Genomic DNA, 20,274 nt, shown 5'->3' with positions numbered 1-20,274 from the left:
TGCGAATGTGTCAAACTGACCAAAATCCAGGATTGCACTGCACGCAGTATTATATTATCAGCATGAAATACAACCGACTGATCTCCCTGCTCTCTCTTCATGTCCTCTGCCTGTCCTCTCTATAAACGGAGGCTTTCCTATCTGTCAAGTGGGTCCCGAGGTCATCGGGCCGACGAAGCCCTGATAAGATGCACGTTCAGGCAACTGATCAACCGCGGAGGAGGCCAATTCCCGCTTGTACCCAGTGTTTGCTCAGATCCTAACTGTTTCAGGAATGGTCGTCGATAAGAGAAAGCATTGGCTCTGGGCGAAGTGGAGAATTCACCCCCGACTTACCCCAGACCATCGGCATGTGGATTCCGACAGAACCGGGGGATCAAAGGAAGTGAAAAGCCATGGCCGTTGGAGGGTGTCAGGGATTCAGAACTGGACACTTGCATGATGGGAAGTATAGTCTCGGATTCTCAGCAGGCAAGGCTGTGCTGTCGTCGCAACCAGTTGACCAATACCGCCGGGGTTGCTCCAGGGTACTTACAGGCCAACCTTTTGGTGCTTCCTGCGAAATATGCAGCCGATTTCCATGACCTGTGTCTTCGGAACCCAGTGCCTTGTCCTCTGTTGGGAATGACCGTGGTTCCTGGCGACCCCAAGCATATCCGACCAGCTCAATGCATCCAGTCCCAAGACTTTGACATTCGGACCGACTTTCCCCGATATCGAGTATATTCAAGTGGCAAACACATCGACACTCGCCATGACCTATTGGATTCGTGGACTGACGATCATGTGGGCTTTTTGATCGGGTGTTCCTTTTCTTTCGAAGATGCCCTGACGGCAGCTGGCCTGCCACCACGTCACCAGAAAACGGGAACCATTGTTGCCATGTATCGATCCAACATTCCTTTACTGCCAGCGGGGATCTTTACTGGAGGCTACTGCATTGTATCTATGCGACCGTATCGTCCAGAGCAGATTGAAAGAGTCAGAGAGATCACAAGGATATATCGGTCCACGCATGGCGAGCCGGTAGCCTGGGGTTGGGATGGTGCGAAGCAACTCGGAATTAGTGATGTCAATGCACCAAACTTTGGCGAAGCACAAATATTTGAAGAGGGGGAGGTTCCTGTGTTCTGGGTAAGGCTCCAGTGATCTAATCTGCCTGTTTGACATCCATCTAACTTTACATTAGGCGTGTGGAGTGACGCCTCAAATGGCAGTCGAGGCTGCAAGTAGCAAGATTGATGGACTGGTCTTTGCCCATGAGCCTGGACACATGCTGATCACCGATTGGACAGCAGATGATTTGAAGAGCCTCGCGCCTGGGAGCATATAAGTATGATTTGTGTCTCTAAAATCAAGAGAGCATACGTATATTCTTCCGAAAAATCTATGTACAGGCCTCTAAGCATCGATTTCAAAGTCACTGAACTTCACCTCATTGCCATCCCCTAAAGCAAATACTCCGATCACAGGACCAGTGAAGTCGTAATCGGTTATCAAGGCTGTGTCCACCGTATATAGAGAATTCCATGGCATTCCAGTCTGACTGAAGGAAAATTCCAAAGAAGCTTCCGTGTATACTATCTTCAAGGACAAAAGATCTTGAAACTCAATGTCCTGAGTCTTTGTATGCGAGAAAGACTTTGCTTTGTTCAGTCCGTGGAAAATGACCTGCTGGCTATCAAAGTCATACTCGATAGACAGAAACCGATGCTCATCTTTGTACAGAGCCAGACCCGCTCGAAGCTTTCTAGAATCTTGTGCCTTGTGTAGAACCACCGACGCGCTAGCATTGATCTTACGTTGTCGCTGGCCAACGAACGTGACTGACTCCTCTGGGCTGGTCAGTTCTACCAAGTCTGCGTGCAGCGTGATGTTGTTTCCTCGAATTTGGTATCGATCGAGCTTTGCATCTCGCAGATAGACCCACGAGACAAAAGATGAAGCATGAATCAGAGACAAGTTGGGCGCTACGCCCGCATCGCTGTCGGCTACGACTGGATCAATAGTTGGCCAGCTATTGTCAGGCCAAGTCACGGCTGTGAGGAAACTCTCCCGGCCCATGATGGATCGTCCTTGTTTCTTGCGGACTCCCAGCAGCACAGCCCACCACTGTCCACGCTTATCTTGAAATATATCTCCATGTCCAGTGTTTTGAACATAGTTTGTAGTGTTGTGGGCTGTATAAAGTGGGTTGTTCTCGTAGGATGTGTATGGACCCCAAACGTTTCTTGACCGTGCGATGCTCAACATGTGAAAGGAAAATGTGCCCCCTTCAGCACACAGCAGATAGTACCAGCCGTCCTTTTTGTAGATGTGCGGTCCTTCTGTGTATCCTTTCTTCCATCCCTCCCATATCAAGGTGGGTTCCGAGATCATCTCCCCCGTGGTAATGTTGATCTCGAAATTATAGATCTGGAACTGAGGTCCTGTCTTGCATATTTGAACATAGACTCGACCGTCATCGTCAAAAAGTAAAGATGGATCAATTCCAGGAAAGGGAAACAAGATGGGATCAGACCAGTTGCCTGAGCGAATGTCTGTCGTGTGAATGATAAACTGTTCACTTCGCTCATCCCCTGAAACATTCGAAGGACCATGGATAACGTTGGTGCAAATTATATAGGTAGTTCCATGACTATGTCGAATAGTTGGCGCATACAATCCCCCAGTGGCTACCATTGTAGTTCCATCATCCCATGGCGAGAGAAAGGTTGTCGCTCGAGCTAAGCATAGTTGCGATGGCCTGTTGATAGCGTTTCCTATTGAACAGTCAGAACAAAATACAATTCGTAAGAGGCTCAAAATGGTACCAGTATGCGTCCATGAAATCAGATCATCTGAGCTGTAAATAGGCAGACCAGGGTATAGGTGGAAGCTGGAGTTGACCAGAAAGTAAGTCCCATCAATTAGGCAAATTGATGGATCAGGAGCGAAGCCAGGAATGATGGGGTTATGGACAATAGAAGTCATAGTTGTACTAACAAACCTTTCTCTCTGACTGAAATGATTTCAAGTGGCAGGTTTGCTCGTGTGCATTTATGTGGCGCCAGGATTTAGCCGGTTGGAACACGGCGTGGCACCCCGACTATATCACAAGAGCAACGTGCAGCGCTCACCCCGCAGTTGATCATCCGATTAGCCTGATAGTGGTAGTTGAAGCTGTATATAGCTTGCTGCGAGGCTAAACTACCTTGTCTTTGGCGGAAGAGAGCAGATTATGATTGAACCGGGTATATAGAACAACCCGGGGTTCGTTCAGGAAGGACTATATATTCTTACCAGACATTAAATGTCCTGGAATGCCATTTGCGATCGAATCTGTTCAATATGGCTCTGGCATATGAGGCTGTCAAACCACCCAAAGGCCATTTCTACCTGGCAGGGAGACTGTTTCCGCGGGTGAAATGGTGGAAGCAACGGAATATGCGCGTGTTATACTTCTATATTTTGGTCCTTATTGCGACAAATACGGCTAATGGATTTGATAACTCTATGATGTGAGTGCATAATCGGAATGAGGACATAATGGCGCTTCTAATCTTGGTGAAACAGGAATGGCCTTCAAACTCTCTCGTACTGGCAGGACTATTTCGACCACCCGAAAGGGCCGACATTGGGATTGTTCAACTGCGTCATGAGTGTCGGTGCGTTGGCTGGCCTTGTGATACTGCCATATATGCTTGATCACTTTGGTCGAAAGGTCTGCTTAGTTTTCGGCTCGTTCTTCATGCTGTTGGGTGTGGCCTTGCAGTCGGGCTCCATAAACTTTTCCATGTTCGTCGGCGCTCGATTCATACTTGGATTTGGAGATATCATCGTAATCTGTACGGCGCCTCTACTTATTACGGAGATCGCTCCCGCTCAAGATAGAGCAATCCTCGTGACTCTTGCTGGCGCCACTTACCATTCTGGAGCCTTTATCGCGGCCTGGACTACGTACGGAACATTGAAAATCAAAGTAAGTGGGCTCGCGTAAATGTGATACAATATACAGGCTAATCTTGGCACAGAGTGAATGGTCATGGAGAACTCCCAGTCTCATCCAAGGGTTGTTTACTTTGATGATGCTGGCCGTTGTATGGTGGATTCCAGAGAGTCCGCGATACTACATATCCAAGGATCAGCCAGAAAAGGGATTGGAGATTTTGGCATACTACCATGCTGATGGAGACTCAACCGATGAAATTGTGCAGTTGGAGTTCACAGAGATCACCACTGCTATTGCGATGGAAAAGAATGCAGATCATTCTAGCTCCTATGTGGATTTCCTCCGGACCCCTGGAAACCGAAAACGACTATTGATCATTATTACTATGGGCTTATTTGCGCAATGGTCTGGAAATGGGCTGGTCTCCTATTACCTGAACCTCATCATGGACAGCATTGGAATCAAAGATGCCAACCGGCAACTGCTTATAAACGGTGCGCTGACCTCGTTCAATCTTGCCACCAATCTGTTCTTTAGTTTCTTTGTCGATAAGTGGGGACGCAGGCCAATTATGCTAGTCAGCTCGGCTGGTATGTTGGTTGCCTTCGTGGTATGGACGGTCCTATCGGCACGATATGATGCCCATGCCAGCTCAGGGCTGGGGTCTGGTGTTTTGGGGATGATCTTCATCTACTACCTATTCTACAACCTGAAGTAAGTTTTGAGATGTGAGATTCTGAAAGAGATATCTGATCAATTTTAGGTCTGGATTGATTGCCAGCTATACTACCGAAATCCTTCCATATTCAATGCGGGCAAAGGGGTACACCATAATGGAGTTTGCCATGTACGTTGCACTCTTTTTCAATCAATACGTGAACCCGATTGCACTAGAGAATATCCACTGGCGGTATTATATCTTCTACTGCTGCTTCTTGGCTGTGGAAGTTGTGGTCATCTGGTTCCTCTACGTGGAGACACGGTATATGCCACTGGAAGAAGTGACCAAAGTATTCGATGGCGCCGATGTTGCTACAGCTACAAACCTTGAAATGGAAAAGATTGGAGACTTTGGGAAACGAGAGGGTACTACAATTCACATTGAAGAAGCAAGAGTTTGAGGCTGGGCTGGGCCTGTTTCAAACACGGGGCTCATTTAGAAAACGTTTAACCATAATCAGAGATAGGAAAATAGGATGAAACAATCCACAGGAAGCATATAAATTTGGAGAATTAAGGAGTAGACTATCTTCAGGTCTCGCAATCTATCTTCCAGATGTCAGACTATTCGGACCTACCAGATCGTTTGCTGTCCTCTGCATCAAAGACCTTCTGTCGCTTGTCTCACCATTGATTTACACCAACTTCAAGAAAATTCTTTGAATAAAATTGCATATCAATGACAAAAAAATGGGCTGGAATCTTGATTTTAATAATGCTGCCGAAGAGTCTGCGAACAAGGCATATACAGCTCCAGTAGTCCCTGCCCCGAGACAATAGTAATGAGAGATACGGCATACGTGACATTAGTAGTGTTTCTAATTACCAGATCAACGGTCGGCCGTCGAGTAGTTGCGTTGTTCAGCTTAAGTGCTGCAAAAATATTTTGTGGTTAGAGCATCAGGCCCGAAGATCACGCCTACGGACGATCTCCGCAAAAGCCCGCAACGTCTATGTCTCATATTGGCACTAAGTCATCAACATAAATGAGCAAGTGATTGTCTGTAGTCGTGAGCATTCAACAATGCAGAGCGAAAGTGCATAGGACTTCCTGTCTTTATTCTCTCACTTTTCATTTTCCTTGTTGTATTATTGTCTCCAAATTCCATCACTCAATTGAATTTCTCCCGACACTTTTGTCCCGAGACCTAACTAGATGACTTTCATGAAACGATTCTGTAAAATCTTCTAAAGGGAGAATTTTTAGCTTGAGTGACCATATAACTCATAAATAACCGAGTGTCTTTACAATCAACGTCCGTCTTCTACAGAGCTCGCTGGAATAGCTATTGATTAAGCTTACTGAACGTGTTTACCAATCAACAGATTTCCAGGTGCGTGACAGACTCAGAAGTTCCTTGCAAAATGTATGTAGGCTAAAGAATAGAAAGATGTGCGGGCTCGATATCCTATATCACACTGGTCGATATGGCTGTGGACATTTTTGGATTTCAGATCTCGACAGATGCTATACAGCCCAGTGCCGGGGACAATTCTCTGGGTGTATTCATCCTTCAAGGAGGAGTATTGTCCCTTACTCCAGGGATTGGCAGAAATGGGTCAATTATTTCAGACCAGGCTATGCCAAAGTGGCGACTGTGTGTGAAGGTTGTCGGAGTGGAAATCACCGCTGGGATGGTCCATACTAAGAGCGGCCACGCGCAGGTGACATCTCATTCTGACTGTCAATGGGAATATTTATAACCACTATTCCTCTCCTATTTAATTGTAGAACGTCAAATATGTTTTGTATACTCCGTTTCCTCCAGGGCTTTCTGTATACTTGCACCCGGCAGGACCTTCCTAAAAGGGATGGATACACGTGATGTGCTCCTGGCTGCTTCTCGACGCTTCAAATGATCCTTTTGGCCTCAGACGCGCTCATGTCACACCAGATAAAACAGTAATGCCGGCGTCAAAGGGAACGAATGCGGTGGTATCGGGCGAGGTACCATCGTATCGCCGCCCTCGCCGCCGACCGGCCCATCTACGCACCAAGACAGGTTGTCTAACTTGTGAGTCAGGGATGCACCAAATCTCATCGACCTATGTCGCCAAATATGGAGTATTAATATTTCCCAAGGTCGTAAGCGAAAGAAAAAATGCGACGAAACAGCGCAGACCTGCGGTAACTGTGCAAAACAAAGGCTAGAATGCATCTGGCAGCTCAACCGGCGACACAATGCTTCCGGAATCTTACCTGATCGCAGCTTTCCCAAAGAGGCCCCGAACCTCTCTACCCTGGACGTGGTTGATCCTAAGTTGGGTATGATGGGGACGTCTATCAGCAAAAATGCCCAACAGTCTGATTCTCACTTGATCTCTTTCACATCACCACAACCAGTATCGTGTTGGTCTCAGATCGGCCATATCGACCTCAGCATTGAACAAAAATACTTTGTCACTTGTGGCCTTTCATCTGCTCTTACACCTGGTAGTGCTCCATTATTCGACTTTCTCACGTCACGATTCCTCCCGCAACTGATTCGCCCTGCTGCAACTTCTCGCGTGATTGATTTGTTCAGTAGAGAATCGATGGCTATGGCAATGAAGACGCCAGCTTGCATGCACGCGCTGCTTGCTTGCAGTGGTGCTGAAATTCCTACAAAAACGTCTCGCTTTCGAAATTTGGCAAAGTTTCATTATGCACGGGCTGTGAATGAGCTCCGGAATGATCTGAAGGAAGATAATATTAAGAATGGCTGGTTGGTAATCATGCATACAGTTCTTATGCTTTGCATATATGAAGTGAATCTCGTTTTCCCATCCCCCTACACATGATCACCCTTGGTTGACCAAGAAAAACAGAGATCCAAACCACGAGGCTCAACAGGTGTCGAAATTCACCTGACTGGGGCAGCCCAACTTATTCGGATTGCCTCAGAATATTGCAAAATCGACCACGATAGCCCCGAAATCGAACAAGCCATGCATCGGCTCGTCTACGAAGCTTTTATCTTCCATGTTGCAACAAGCCTTCCGTTCCAATATCATACTTTGGACCACTGCCAAGTTAATGCAGCCTTTGCAATAGCAGAGACTAATCTCGGAGGACATTTTCATTCTCCTTTAGCCTGTTACCCAGACTCCCCAGTGCTTGGGGCTCCGCCTCAACTTTTCCGATGCATCTATACTATCTATCATCTTTACCGAGATATTCCTCCCAACGACCTTGATCTTGAAGTTTGTCAGAAGCTCGAGAATGATCTTTTGCGGTGGAGCCAATCAGCAGCAGCAACAGCGCCCAGTGCCTATGATTATGATGGTTTGGAGAACAACGTTGAAAAGACTGACTCGGTATCCTGGCGCCAAGCGGCATGGAAAAGCCAAACCGCTGTGATTGGGCCCCGACTCTACGTTTTGGGCTCTCGGATTCTGCTTCAACGTATGGTATACAGTAACATCAGCAAAGCTCATTCAACGATTGACGAGCTGATTCAAGAAGCGATGAGCACGGTGAAGCAGCTACAACCAGACATTGACTATTTTGCTGAATACTACTGCTGGCCATTCTATGTTTTAGGAATCAACCTGCAACATTCTGTCGATCGCCAGTGCCTGATGGCTCAAATCTGGGCCTTTCACGAAGCAACCAACAACGGCACAATGAAACGACTATCTGAGATACTGAGCACTCATTGGAATAACTCTCAATCCACCCTGCCTGGATGACCAGTTGCTTTTCTGGTCTCTATTCCAGACGCATAGCTTACTGATAAATAAGCCTGCTATAGATTTGATGTTCATCACGACAGTCGGCTGTTCGGCATTCTCGCCGGCATCGCGGGGCGACAGAGTGAATTTGTCAGCACACAGCTTATTAATGCGCCTCGGGGGGCTTATGGAAATGAATATAAAATCACCATATTGCAACCATTGTCGGTATCAGAGACGATAATCACACAATGGGCTCTATTTCATTCCAGTCGCCACCAATCGTGAAGGCCCAGGGTCTTCCATACTTCACCCCCGCCAATAATGCGGGAGAAGCCATCAACCCTGAAGACCCTAACACTCCGACATTGTTCCGCCCATTGCGCATTCGAGATGTAACCCTCAAAAATCGCGTGATCGTGGCACCTATGTGTACCTATTCTGCAGAGTCAGATCCATCTTCGCCCGCTGTCGGGGCTCTAACAGACTTCCATGTTGCTCACCTTGGCCATTTTGCCGTTAAGGGTGTCGGTTTGATCATCATCGAAGCCACTGCTGTACAAGCCAATGGTCGTATCTCGCCCAATGACTCTGGCCTCTGGCAGAAAGGCGCAGACTCCGAGCAATTCAAGGGGCTGCGCCGTATCGTGGATTTCGCTCACAGCCAAGGTGCCAAAATCGGCATCCAGTTGGCTCATGCTGGCCGCAAAGCGAGCACAGTCTCCCCTTGGTTGGCAGCCCAGGCTAAACAGCGTGGAATCAAAGCCGACGAGAGCGTCGGTGGCTGGCCTTCTAATGTGGTTGGGCCCTCGGGTGGCGAGGAGCACATCTGGGCACCAGGTGATCAATTCTGGGTCCCTCGAGAGATGTCCACCATCGAGGTGGAACAGCTGGTCCAAGACTTTGCTCGAAGTGCGCAGCTCGCTGTGAAAGCCGGCGTGGATCTGATTGAACTGCACGGCGCGCATGGTTACTTGCTCCACCAATTTATGAGCCCTGTTACCAATCGACGGACCGACAAATATGGAGGCAGCTTTGAGAACCGCATCCGAATTGTTGCCGAAGTGGCCACTGCTGTTCGTGGTGTGATTCCTACTGGAATGCCGCTGCTGCTCCGAATTAGTGGCACTGACTGGCTGGAGAAGGCGCCTGTCTCGGCGGAGACAGGAAGCTGGGACATGCCCTCGTCAATCAAGCTAGCAAAATTGCTGCCCGATCTTGGAATTGACTTCCTGGATGTGAGCTCTGGTGGAAACCACAAGGACCAACGAATTGAACCCCATTCGAACTACCAGATTGATCTGGCCGGCGAAATCCGTCGGGAGATTCGTGCTGCTAATCAGAAGACCTTGATTGGCGCCGTAGGTTTCATCACTGAAGCAGAGTCCGCCCGCAACATTGTTCAGGGTGCAGAGGAAGAAGCTCAGGCCAACGAGCAACTGTTGTCCGCACACGATCCCAAAGCTGACGCTGTATTAATGGCTCGTCAATTCTTACGAGAGCCCGAATGGGTGTTTACGGCAGCCAAGACCTTGGGTGTGAAAGTGTTGCTTCCATCGCAATTCGCTCGGGGCTTGTGAGCTCTATGTACATATTGCTTGACATAAAGCACTCTGTGCTTTGCATGATTTCCAATTTCTGTGCCGACGTGGAATAGAAACTCTTCAGCTAGACGATCCTTTCCCCATTCAAAGCTTGTCATTTAGAACGTTGGCTCGGAGTGCCCATCTAGGGCTCTGCTCCGACGCAGGTGGCCTGCAGTAAGATATTTTAGGAGAATTAGGGCGAGTCTTCGGGCGTCAAGGATATTGTTATAGGCTCATTCTCCGCGGTGTCCAGTCAGAGGCCAAGGATCTCCCAACGTGCAACGCCAAGCACCGGGCCAAGACTCGGACTGCGCCGATGTTTTGGCTCGATTGCACTTGTATGCGAGGGGGGTTGACTTGTAACAGCTATGGGAGAGGATATAAAGATGAACGCTGGGCTTGGGGATTTCGATGCTATCCCACCGATAACATCGTTCATTCTTCGGTCGTTGGCTGCGACATTCCAGTTGGAATTGGAACTCGTCCAGGAATTCCTCCTCTCAACTATCCAGCAATATCTTCTACTCTGCACAATGATGATCCCTTCGGTCTGGGTGGTGGCATTTGCTCTTCAACCGCTGCTAAGCACCGCAGCACCTGCGCCATCACCGCCAGGTATTCCCTCCTCGTCGACTGCGAAGAGCGAGTTAGCTGGCTTGACTGTTGCCGCCCAGGGATCACAGGATGGTTATGATCGCGACCTGTTCCCTCACTGGATTACTAAGAATGGGTCAGTACACATTCAGGATCGGACTAGTATCTGCATCTGATATCTCCCATAGCTGCACAACACGCGAGAGTGTACTCAAGCGGGATGGCTCGAACGTGGTCACCAGCTCTAGCTGTGCTGCTACTAGTGGATCGTGGTACTCGCCATATGACGGCGCAACTTGGACCTCGGCGAGCGATGTCGATATCGACCATCTCGTGCCCCTTTCAAATGCGTGGAAGGTAATCTAACTCTGATGTTTTACTTGGGGAAAGGCTAACGCCTAGTCACAGTCGGGTGCCTCTAGCTGGACCACAGCTGATCGCAGAGCCTTTGCAAATGACTTGGATAATCCCCAGCTTCTGGCGGTCACTGATAGCGTCAATTCCCAGAAGAGTGATGATGGACCGGAAGTCTGGAAGCCCTCACTCAGTAGGTTCTATGCCCTGCCTCTTTTTAGCAAGTATATCACTGACTCAAGAAAGCTTCCTATCACTGCACGTATGCTGAGATGTGGGTGAAAGTGAAATCAGTTTATAAGCTCACCATCACTTCGGCTGAAAAGGTTGCACTCACGGATATGCTCAACACATGCTGAAACATTTGCATTGAGTTGATCATGGATTGTTCTTGAATTGCACGGAAATGCGAACGAGACGATGACAGAGTTTATTAGAGTATTCGGCATGTTGTATGGGATATATGCCGTGTCTGTGCATGCTAGACACGGTTATTGCAGTCAGAAATCATCAAGATCAGCCGAATATAAACTAAGAATGTTACATCGAAAATTTAATCAACATCCAATGAGACAGCACTTGAAATGCCCAATGAGGAGCCTCGGATGAGCACTAGTATGGCGCGCAAAAGCCAGTGATTGGTGGTTTCCCTGCAGTGGAACTATGCGAACTATAGAGACACATGATTGGACGATTTCATTCCAGTGATTTGGATCAAAATGACATGTTTATTGTATGGAGCGTCCCCGCCTTGGAGTGAGGTCTATATAAACCCCCCAGGATGAAGGAAGACATAGAGGTCCAGGGTCTCTCACTTCATCCAAGCTTCTTGTTCGATCCATTCTCCGAATCTGGTTCTCCAAAAGAATCACTTTTTCCTCTTTTTTTTTCAATTACTTCGTCACGTCGTTGTTTGCCTTCTAATTTCCAAATGAGTGCCCCCAGCTGGCAACAGAGAGCCGAGGCCAAACGGTCCGAGGTAGCGGCCAAGATCCCCACAGAATGGCAGGTTCCCAAGTCCATCCTTGAAAAGGACTCTTCGCCATTCGATATTCCCCGGGAATCTGGAATACTGAGCGAGCGTGAGATTGCTATCACCGAGGATCATGATGCCACCGATTTGGTCCACAAATTGGCATCGAGGGAATACACTTCTCTTGAGGTGACAACTGCCTTTGCCAAGCGGGCTGCAATCGCACAGCAACTGACGTCCTGCTTGACGGAAATTTTCTTCGATGTTGCCCTGCAACGCGCGAAGGAGTTGGACGAACACTTTGAAAGGACTGGCAAGACTGTCGGGCCTTTTCACGGCCTGCCAATAAGTATCAAGGAATCTTTCAGCGTGACTGGGATCCAAACAACCTTGGGTTTCGTCTCATTCTTGGACCGTCCTGTATCAGAGAAGAACTCTGCTTTAGTTGACGTTCTACTCGCAGCGGGTGCTGTCTTATATGTCAAGACCAACATCCCTCAAACCATGATGACGGCTGACTCGCACAACAACGTGTTTGGTCGAGTTCTCAATCCGTACGGCAAAGACATCACCGCAGGAGGTAGTAGTGGAGGCGAAGGCTGTCTCGTTGCGTTGCGAGGATCTCCCCTTGGGGTCGGTACCGATATTGCAGGCTCAATTCGCATTCCTGCTCTGTGCTGTGGCCTGGTGGGATTCAAGCCAACTGTCGGGCGTGTTCCATACGGCGGGCAAACATCGGCAGCTCGGCCGGGAATGGTTGGTATTGCCCCGACTGCAGGCCCTCTTTGCCGCTCTGCTCGAGACGCAGAGCTCTTCTTGCGGGTCGTATTCAACTCGAATGCTGCAGACCTCGACAACGGTGCCCTGGGAATTCCTTGGATTGAGCAAAACCCTAGCTCAACTCTCACCATCGGCATCATGCCTGAAGATCCAGCACGTCCCATGCACCCTCCTATGAAGCGTGCATTGGCAGAGGCGGCACAGAAGCTGAGCGCATCTGGACACCGAGTCGTGAGCTTGGACAAGGAAATGAAGTTTATAGCCAGGGCGTGTGAAGTTTCATGGGAATACTTCTCATTGGATCCTGACCGAACTCCCCTTGGTCATATCGCCAAAGGGGGCGAACCCCATATACCTTCCCTTCACTTCACGTATAACTTAGAGGAAGTTGGCCCGGAGCCAAATCTCCGCAAGCTGTTCCAGCTGAATGTTTCTAGGGATGAGATTACAGCTAAAATGCGACAGCTATTTGTGGACAATCAATTAGACGTCATTTTGGGTGCTGGATATCAAAGCTGTGCAGTTGAACATGACGCATATGGGTTGCCACTTTATACAGTGTTGGCAAATCTTGTTGATGTAAGTTGACATTCCCGTGGCTACAGGGACTTGACTAACAATATCAAGTATCCGGCTTGCGTGCTTCCCATCGGTAGTGCAAATAAGGCCGCAGACAAAGCGTTTATCAGAGAAGTTGATTATGTGCCATCTTGTATGAAATCATATTGTATTGACAGGAAATGCCCAGCTAACCGTTTATAGACCAGCCTCGATTGATCGAAGGTGCGCCTTGTCATGTTCAAGTCATCGGCAGAAAGTTGAAAGACGAGAGTCTTATGCATGCAGTCTCAACAATCGAGCGGGCTTTCCAGTAAGGAAACGTATCTTCTCGCAGTGCATGAGACTTTCACAGAGCATTGATATTTCCAGAATGTCATGGATTCATCAACACAAGTTGAAGAGCATCTGACTTGATCTTCAACCTAGCCATCTTCGCCATCACCATCAAGTAATGCTTGCAGACCTAAGATCCTGCCATTCTGTGGGATATCATCTTCCATTTTGCTGGTGACAGACCAAATTTTTGTTAGTCGCTTCTGCACCCACCTTGCCTGGCCACCTGGCTTTTGGATAGAGATCAAAGAAATGCAAGTCTGTACCGTATTTCTTTCAGTAGAAAATATGCACACCGATCCTAAGATTCCCAGTGGCCATAATAAATAGCTCGGAAAATGGTCCTCCAGAGTAAGAAAGGGAATATGCTTCAACCCGGCTTCAAGGCAACTTTTTGCCTGCCGATTTCTCTCATCATCTTTCATACTGGGGTTCGTTTTCAGCAGTAAGATCTGCACAGAAATTCCGTACAATTCTGCCAGCACGTTGTCTTCAATGTGAAGCACCCTAGGGCAATGAGACAGCTGTTTTTGGAGCCGGATCCAGGCTGTGATTTCAGAAGCATTCAATACACACGATATGCGTGCAAGCTTTGTGATATCAGCGATCAGTAAAAAGAATTTATACGGCGCGTAGAGAATTGGTTGCGTAGAGCTCTCGAATCTCCCTTCGGTAGAATTACCATGTCCCAAACCTAAGGAGTACAGCAGCAGGTTGGAATCATTCCGAAGTTTAGATAGCTCATCGACTGTTGGATCAAATAACATCATTAACGACGCATGATATATGAATGATTCCGTGCAAATGCGATCAAAGACCGCTGTCTGAGGACAAGTCATCCTTGGGCGGCGCAGAGCCAAAATGATTCTCGAGGCCGCAATATGAGGCGCACTGGTCGGTGAAGAATCATGCCGTGAGGTCTAGTTTCTGGTTAATCGAAAGCTAATACGCAGAAGGGGTCGAGCGTACCTCAAATACCGAAAGTGAAATTACCGTAGCTAAAAGCGCATCATGAGAGCCTATATCTTCAGCACTTTCAAGCATGTTTTGAAGACCACTGATTGTGTAAATATAGCTTCGTACTGCACAAGATATTGACCAATGGGGAGCCGAAGCTAAATGCATCCCAGCAATCGCGATCATCGCGCCCATTAAAGGCGGAAACTCCAGTGCCAAACGGAGCATGTAGGATTGATCCGAGAAATGGGACAGCGAACTTTGACGAACGAGGCGTGAAAGAACCGTCGATGCAAAGTATCGGTAAAGATAAGAGTGCTCCTGGTGTTGAAATGGACATGGCATAACAATAGGCGGCGTTAATGTCACCGACAGCGCTGGATCGAGAGATACTCTCATAGAGTCCGAAGTGTCTACAGGATTGCGATGTCGCAAGCCTCTTCTTCTATCGTACTGTTTCCCTGTTGGCCATTTGCAACTGAGGTCATTGCGAGTGCAACCCGAACACCTCGGTCGCGTCTCGTCACATTTCTTGCGGCGCTTCCGGCCTGTTTGATCTCAGCTTCAAATCAGTATGTTATTTTTTTTAGAAAAAAGCCCACATAGAAAACACCCCGTTTGGGTTCTGAGTTTGGCTGTAGATGACATTGAGGAGAAGGGAAGAGAAGAGAAGGGAAGAGGAAGAGAGGAAGAGAGGAAGAGAGGAAGAGAGGAAGAGAGGAAGAGAGGGGAAGATGGGCGGAAGACTCCGGCCATCAACAACCATTTCGTTGTATTTGCTCAGTCGCTCACTTTCTATTCAAAATCCTCCGAAACTGTCTATTTACTCATGGGAGATTTCTTGCTTTTCCAAATGCGCAATGATCATCTTCAAATATGCGGTTGCACGGGGCGTTGTGGCCTCAACACCCTCTAGTTTCGCGGCATCATCCCACAGTCGAAGAGAAACCATCTCATCTCGCAACGGATCTTCTTCAAACTCTTTTAAATCCAGGCCCTCAAAGGGACCACCTTGGAATGCCAGCGATTTTTGAGACGCCGACGATAGGGAGTCATAGTACGCATGGTTGACTGCAGTGAGATACCTATGCAAGATTAGCCTGGGCTTGATAGACGATATACAGAGAAACCTACCGCTTTGCCGCAACATGACTATTCACGAGTCTGCAAACGGTCTCGCCAAATCCAAGAGACCGAAGATATGCAGCGCCAATAGCTTCATGGCCGACGCGGCCAACATTTTCCTGGCTTCCGCGCAGGTTCATGCGCGCCTCCTTGGTGGTTTCCAAGGGAACGATTTGACCAATGTCGTGCAATAAAGCGGCGATGACTAGCTCATCTCGGGCCCCTGGAAAAGACCATTAGCTTGATATCTCCAGTGCTCTTCGATTGTAACTGACCGGCCTTTTGTGCTTGATGTGCTGCTTGTAGACAATGTTCAAGTTGGCTAATGGATTCACCGATGTAGTCGCCTTGGCCATACTTCTCCAGAGCACCAACGATCGCGTCTGCCTTGTGGTATATTTGTTGAGCCATGGCAAGGGAGGGGGAGAGGGAGACAGGTAGAGAGAATGTATGACAATGTAGAAAATGGAATCAGGACAGAAGGAAAAGTCTCAGGTGGGGGGTAGAAAGAATTTATACGTGATCAAAGTCCTCGATCCATTCATTGGTTCTAAAAGAAGGGTACACACCTGCGCTACTTATCTCGACATGATTCATTTCATTCTACAGGCGATAGCAGTTTGCGGACCTCACACCGATGGTCTTCGTCTAGCTCCAGTTGAATCGGCAAGACAGAATTATTCTCTTGGTTTTATCACTTCCATTTTTCGATTACATCACTTTTTAACTTTAGACCCCAAGTTCCAGTAGCCTGTTGTCTAGTTTACAAGACTAACTTATATACATAACTATACAGGGATGGCCTCTGAGTCCACCGTCAACATGGGCGAACCAAAAGCGTAACGAGCTCGGCCTTCTTCGTAGGATTCTCCTTCCTTCCGCATGTGAGTTGCTGGCCAAAGCTTCTGGCGATCTATATAGTACTGATCATGCAGATTTCCGTCAGTGGCGCAGTTGTAAGTTGCGTAAACCGCTCGACGATCCTTGGAACTGGTATTGGCACCGCTTCTATGAGCCAAATATGAGCCAAAGATCAAAATATCGCCTGTTTCTATCAGCATAGCTTTACTAAACGCGGAGCGAAATGTAGTTACCAGCTTCAAGCTCGGCAGAAGTCCAGGTGTTTGATTTCACCCAAGTGGGTTCAATGCATCGATCACTACCGAGAGGAATCTCCATACGATGACTTCCGTCGACAACTTCCAAACCTCCATTGACGGAGTTCATTGCGTCGACGGCAGCCAAGATTGTCAAATGTTTGATCATCTTAACGTGGGTGTAAGCATTTGCATCGATATGGGGGTCAAATCCACCTACAAAAGTAAGTTAACAATGTTCGCTATAGATGGGATTCAAAGAGTACGTACCACTTCCGGCCAGCTTGTAGTTGATTTTCTCTTTGAAAAGAAGCATTTCTTCTCCGGCGAGCTGTTGCAAAATACTGGTAGCACGCTGACCCCGTAGGAAACTATCGAATCCTGGGTGGGAATTCGCGAAATTCTCCGTGCGACAAAGCACGCGCTTTCCCTCGGCGTTCACCTCTTCATAAGGCATCCATGGTGTATCGGGAGTACAAGGGAGATCGTGAACCTCTTGTGCCCATTGCTGTAGCAGCTCTGATTCACTGGGAGTAAAGAACTGCCGCACTAGCAAGTAACCTCGCTCCTGGAAACTCGAAACTTGCTCTGCAGAGAGAGCATAGTGATGATTCTCCATGATGAGCAAGCCAATGCGGTGATGTACCAGAGGCGAAAAGAAAGTGAGGCTCATGAAGCACGTTTTATACGGGCCAAGTACTCGACCATGCAGCGGCCACGAGGCCTCGCACTTCGCACCGCAATAGAACCCAAACAGGTTAAGGTCCAATCTGGCGGATCGGAGGCCGACAGGTCTAACAGGCCACATGGGTGAAAGATAAGCTCCGATAGGCTTGGCGCTCAGGTCCCACCGTGGGAGTGGAGCGCCAAGCCGTGAGAGCGGAGCCCTACCGCTGTGGGTTTTCATGTGCGAAGTATGGGAATGCTACTGTAGGCACTTGAGCTTGGACCTATGAAGCTTGACACTTCGCGCTTCGTCCCGGCGTAACATTTGAAGCTTCTCGTGCATCAACGTCAGTTTGCTATTGGACTCTTGCAATACATGCCACACTTCACCAGAGTTTCTTGAACATCTACTTAACATGCCCTGAATCCAAAGAATCCCTAGTTCCTTTCCGTCTTTCCGTTAAGCAAAAGAGCGTGGCCATGGCTATTTTCACTCATGACCCGGTGAAGAACTGTCCCAAAGTCGAAGAGCCTGGCGCGGAGGACCATGACATTGAGCAAAGTGAAACCAAGCGGAAGAGCTCCGGTGTACTGAATGTGATCGTCTCCGGTCTAGCATTGTTTAGCGATGGATACAATGCACAGATCAGTATGCCTCCCGCTCATTATTTTTGATCATCCTCTAATCTTTCTCCAGTTGGCTACATGGAACCGTTGTTCTCAGTACTGTGAGAGACCTGATGTTTTCTGTGTTTGGCTCTATTCACTGATGGATGATACAGGTACATGAAGGGCATGTCTTCAACCATCAAGTCTCGCCTTTCCAACTCGTACTTGATTGGTGAGATTTTCGGAATGCTCTTTTTTGGAGTCTTGATCGACCGGATCGGCCGTAGAACCGGAGTCGTTGCTGCTACAGCTTTCCTTATTTTGGGAGTCGTCTTAGCTACTGCTTCACATGGAAATACTGAGCTGGAGTGAGTTGACCCTCCTTCCTTGTTAAAAAGAAAGAAAATGCACGCAGGTCAGAGGAACGCAGATCGCTGACAAGGATTGAAGCATGTTTTGGATGATGATTGTTGCACGAGGCATTGCTGGATTTGGTGCTGGTGGAGAGTATCCAGTCTGTGCTACGAGCGCCACCGAAGCTGCTGATGAAACAGCAAAGCTCCGTAAACGACGTGGCTTTCTCGTGGCCGTGACAACGGATTTTGCGGTTGATCTGGTTCATACTTCCCAGCCTTTGCTTATCACGCAGATTGCTAACGTCTACTTTAGGGCTTTGTCGCAGCTGGTTTGGTTGCCCTGATTGTGTTAGCCTGCTACAATCAGCAAAACTCAGAAGGTGTTTGGCGAGTCTGCTTTGGCCTGGGTATTGTAGTAAGTCTTTTGGTCTTTCTGAACACACGATTGATCTTTCTAACCTCAAGACAGCTCCCACTTTCCATCTGTTTCTTCCGTGTACGGATGATAAACTCGACGCAATATCGAAAGCACGCCATTAAATCTCAGTATCCATACATGCTGGTACTGCGTCGTTACTGGAAGCCGATGCTTGGAACATGTAAGTACTGGCCAACTTCATTTTATATATTCCGATGAACTGGTTCTCACACCGAAATCACAGCATTGGCCTGGTTTTGCTATGACTTCGTGACATATCCCTTTGGCTTATTCTCATCGACAATTATCGAGCAACTGAATCCTAACAACACCACGGTTCAAAACATTGGATACGGAGTAAGTCTTAACCGAGCGAAAAAGCCAAATTTCCTCAAACCCAACTAACGGCAATCAGACGGTTATCAATTGCTTCTATCTACCCGGTTGTTTACTTGGTGGATTACTGATGGATCGCCTCGGCCGTAAGCAGACTATGACCTTGGGATTTATGCTCTGGGCAGTATGGGGCTTCATTATTGGTGGTGCCTTACATCAGATTCAGAGTGTTTTCCCCCTGTTCATAGTCATGTACGGAATTTTCCAGGCTCTCGGAGAGATGGGACCCGGTGTCTCGACATTCCTCTGCGCTTCTGAGTCCTTCCCAACACCACTACGGGGCCATTTCTTGGGCTTTGCCGCCGCGGTTGGCAAGGCAGGCGCCTCCATTGGGACGGAGGTTTTCACTCCAATTCAGAACTCGTTTGACTCGACTGAAAAAGGTCAACAGGCGGTGTTCTTGATCGGTGCCGCCTTCACTGTCGTTGGCGGCCTCATTGCCTGGTTCTTGATTCCGGATATGTCTCGGGAGCTGGAAACAGAAGATGTTCGCTTCAAAGAGTATCTGGAACAGAATGGCTATGATGTTAGCCTCTACGGCGAGGCATTGGTTATCAATCCACGAGATTAGAATCTAGTCTTTGCTCAGGTTGTTATATAGTCTGCGCGTCCAAGGAAACTCTAAATAATTTTACGAAATCTCAACATCATTTCAAGATAGCCGGCAATACTTCCCTCTTCTCATGATTGGTGTTTTGGTATTTAACTGTTTGACTTCAAGATTAAGTGTCGATCCATGGGAAATAGTAAGCCTTGGCGTCATGGGGTGGATGAATGGTTGATTGTGGCCGATCCTGGATATCGCCGCTCAATTGATTGGGTAAACGCACGAGAACCCCGAGTTCCAACAAAGCCAATCGCCAAACCAAGGTCGGCTGTACAGTATAAGGCGAGTATCGGGTTGCTCCATAGGGCCTGCGGTAGGTCAACTGGTGCGAAAAGGGGCGACAGCACAGTCCCGAGGGGAGAAGAGGAAGTGAGAAAGAGATGAGGGATGACGTCGGTCGTCGGTCTCGGAACAATTATATCCCGGCCTTGGAATGCGCGGTTGAAAGCATGGAGTTCGCAGACCATTGGCAAATGCAATTGCAGGACAGTCAGGTCTGGGGATACCGGCATTATGTCCGGGCAATGGATTCGATGCCGATTCTCCACACATTTCCC

At 48.1% G+C, this 20,274-nt stretch overlaps 10 protein-coding genes across 10 annotated transcripts; 7 read left to right on the top strand and 3 right to left on the bottom strand.

Annotated features, from left to right (window-relative positions):
- Positions 1-441: 441 nt before the first annotated feature.
- On the top strand, positions 442-1,333 carry N7511_000022 (DUF1445 domain protein; the record flags this gene model as incomplete). The annotated part of the gene is made up of 2 exons (XM_057122447.1): positions 442-1,134; positions 1,190-1,333. 2 exons carry the CDS (start codon positions 442-444, stop codon positions 1,331-1,333), a joined length of 837 nt encoding a protein of 278 aa, XP_056988180.1.
- A 68-nt stretch (positions 1,334-1,401) lies between these two features.
- Positions 1,402-2,973, bottom strand: N7511_000021 (putative xylosidase/arabinosidase; the record flags this gene model as incomplete). Its single annotated transcript, XM_057122446.1, has 2 exons — positions 1,402-2,762; positions 2,814-2,973. The coding sequence occupies 2 exons, from the start codon at positions 2,971-2,973 to the stop codon at positions 1,402-1,404; spliced, it is 1,521 nt and encodes a 506-aa protein (XP_056988179.1).
- A 357-nt stretch (positions 2,974-3,330) lies between these two features.
- N7511_000020 (putative hexose transporter) lies at positions 3,331-5,052 on the top strand (the record flags this gene model as incomplete). Its single annotated transcript, XM_057122445.1, has 4 exons — positions 3,331-3,500; positions 3,556-3,961; positions 4,014-4,645; positions 4,695-5,052. 4 exons carry the CDS (start codon positions 3,331-3,333, stop codon positions 5,050-5,052), a joined length of 1,566 nt encoding a protein of 521 aa, XP_056988178.1.
- A 1,505-nt stretch (positions 5,053-6,557) lies between these two features.
- Positions 6,558-8,323, top strand: N7511_000019 (Zn(II)2Cys6 transcription factor; the record flags this gene model as incomplete). Its single annotated transcript, XM_057122444.1, has 3 exons — positions 6,558-6,666; positions 6,735-7,360; positions 7,460-8,323. The coding sequence occupies 3 exons, from the start codon at positions 6,558-6,560 to the stop codon at positions 8,321-8,323; spliced, it is 1,599 nt and encodes a 532-aa protein (XP_056988177.1).
- A 233-nt stretch (positions 8,324-8,556) lies between these two features.
- Positions 8,557-9,885, top strand: N7511_000018 (NADH:flavin oxidoreductase/NADH oxidase; the record flags this gene model as incomplete). The annotated part of the gene is made up of 1 exon (XM_057122443.1): positions 8,557-9,885. The coding sequence occupies one exon, from the start codon at positions 8,557-8,559 to the stop codon at positions 9,883-9,885; it is 1,329 nt and encodes a 442-aa protein (XP_056988176.1).
- Positions 9,886-10,259: 374 nt separating this feature from the next.
- N7511_000017 (HNH endonuclease family protein) lies at positions 10,260-11,198 on the top strand (the record flags this gene model as incomplete). The annotated part of the gene is made up of 4 exons (XM_057122442.1): positions 10,260-10,621; positions 10,674-10,842; positions 10,894-11,032; positions 11,086-11,198. The coding sequence occupies 4 exons, from the start codon at positions 10,260-10,262 to the stop codon at positions 11,196-11,198; spliced, it is 783 nt and encodes a 260-aa protein (XP_056988175.1).
- A 572-nt stretch (positions 11,199-11,770) lies between these two features.
- N7511_000016 (putative general amidase) lies at positions 11,771-13,467 on the top strand (the record flags this gene model as incomplete). The annotated part of the gene is made up of 3 exons (XM_057122441.1): positions 11,771-13,171; positions 13,220-13,304; positions 13,355-13,467. The coding sequence occupies 3 exons, from the start codon at positions 11,771-11,773 to the stop codon at positions 13,465-13,467; spliced, it is 1,599 nt and encodes a 532-aa protein (XP_056988174.1).
- A 1,799-nt stretch (positions 13,468-15,266) lies between these two features.
- On the bottom strand, positions 15,267-15,979 carry N7511_000015 (HD domain-containing protein; the record flags this gene model as incomplete). Its single annotated transcript, XM_057122440.1, has 3 exons — positions 15,267-15,528; positions 15,578-15,791; positions 15,844-15,979. 3 exons carry the CDS (start codon positions 15,977-15,979, stop codon positions 15,267-15,269), a joined length of 612 nt encoding a protein of 203 aa, XP_056988173.1.
- A 377-nt stretch (positions 15,980-16,356) lies between these two features.
- N7511_000014 (phytanoyl-CoA dioxygenase family protein) lies at positions 16,357-17,284 on the bottom strand (the record flags this gene model as incomplete). Its single annotated transcript, XM_057122439.1, has 3 exons — positions 16,357-16,613; positions 16,663-16,881; positions 16,936-17,284. 3 exons carry the CDS (start codon positions 17,282-17,284, stop codon positions 16,357-16,359), a joined length of 825 nt encoding a protein of 274 aa, XP_056988172.1.
- A 527-nt stretch (positions 17,285-17,811) lies between these two features.
- Positions 17,812-19,681, top strand: N7511_000013 (uncharacterized protein; the record flags this gene model as incomplete). The annotated part of the gene is made up of 8 exons (XM_057122438.1): positions 17,812-17,980; positions 18,029-18,059; positions 18,114-18,308; positions 18,391-18,556; positions 18,610-18,711; positions 18,766-18,895; positions 18,959-19,071; positions 19,130-19,681. The coding sequence occupies 8 exons, from the start codon at positions 17,812-17,814 to the stop codon at positions 19,679-19,681; spliced, it is 1,458 nt and encodes a 485-aa protein (XP_056988171.1).
- Between the last annotated feature and the right edge of the window lie 593 nt (positions 19,682-20,274).

The sequence above is a fragment of the Penicillium nucicola genome (genome assembly GCF_028828085.1).
Source record: "Penicillium nucicola strain IBT 29836 chromosome Unknown utg000001l, whole genome shotgun sequence".
Lineage (NCBI taxonomy): Eukaryota > Fungi > Ascomycota > Eurotiomycetes > Eurotiales > Aspergillaceae > Penicillium > Penicillium nucicola.
Note: the sequence above shows the minus strand (reverse complement) of the source record. Positions and strands in the feature narration are given on the sequence as shown.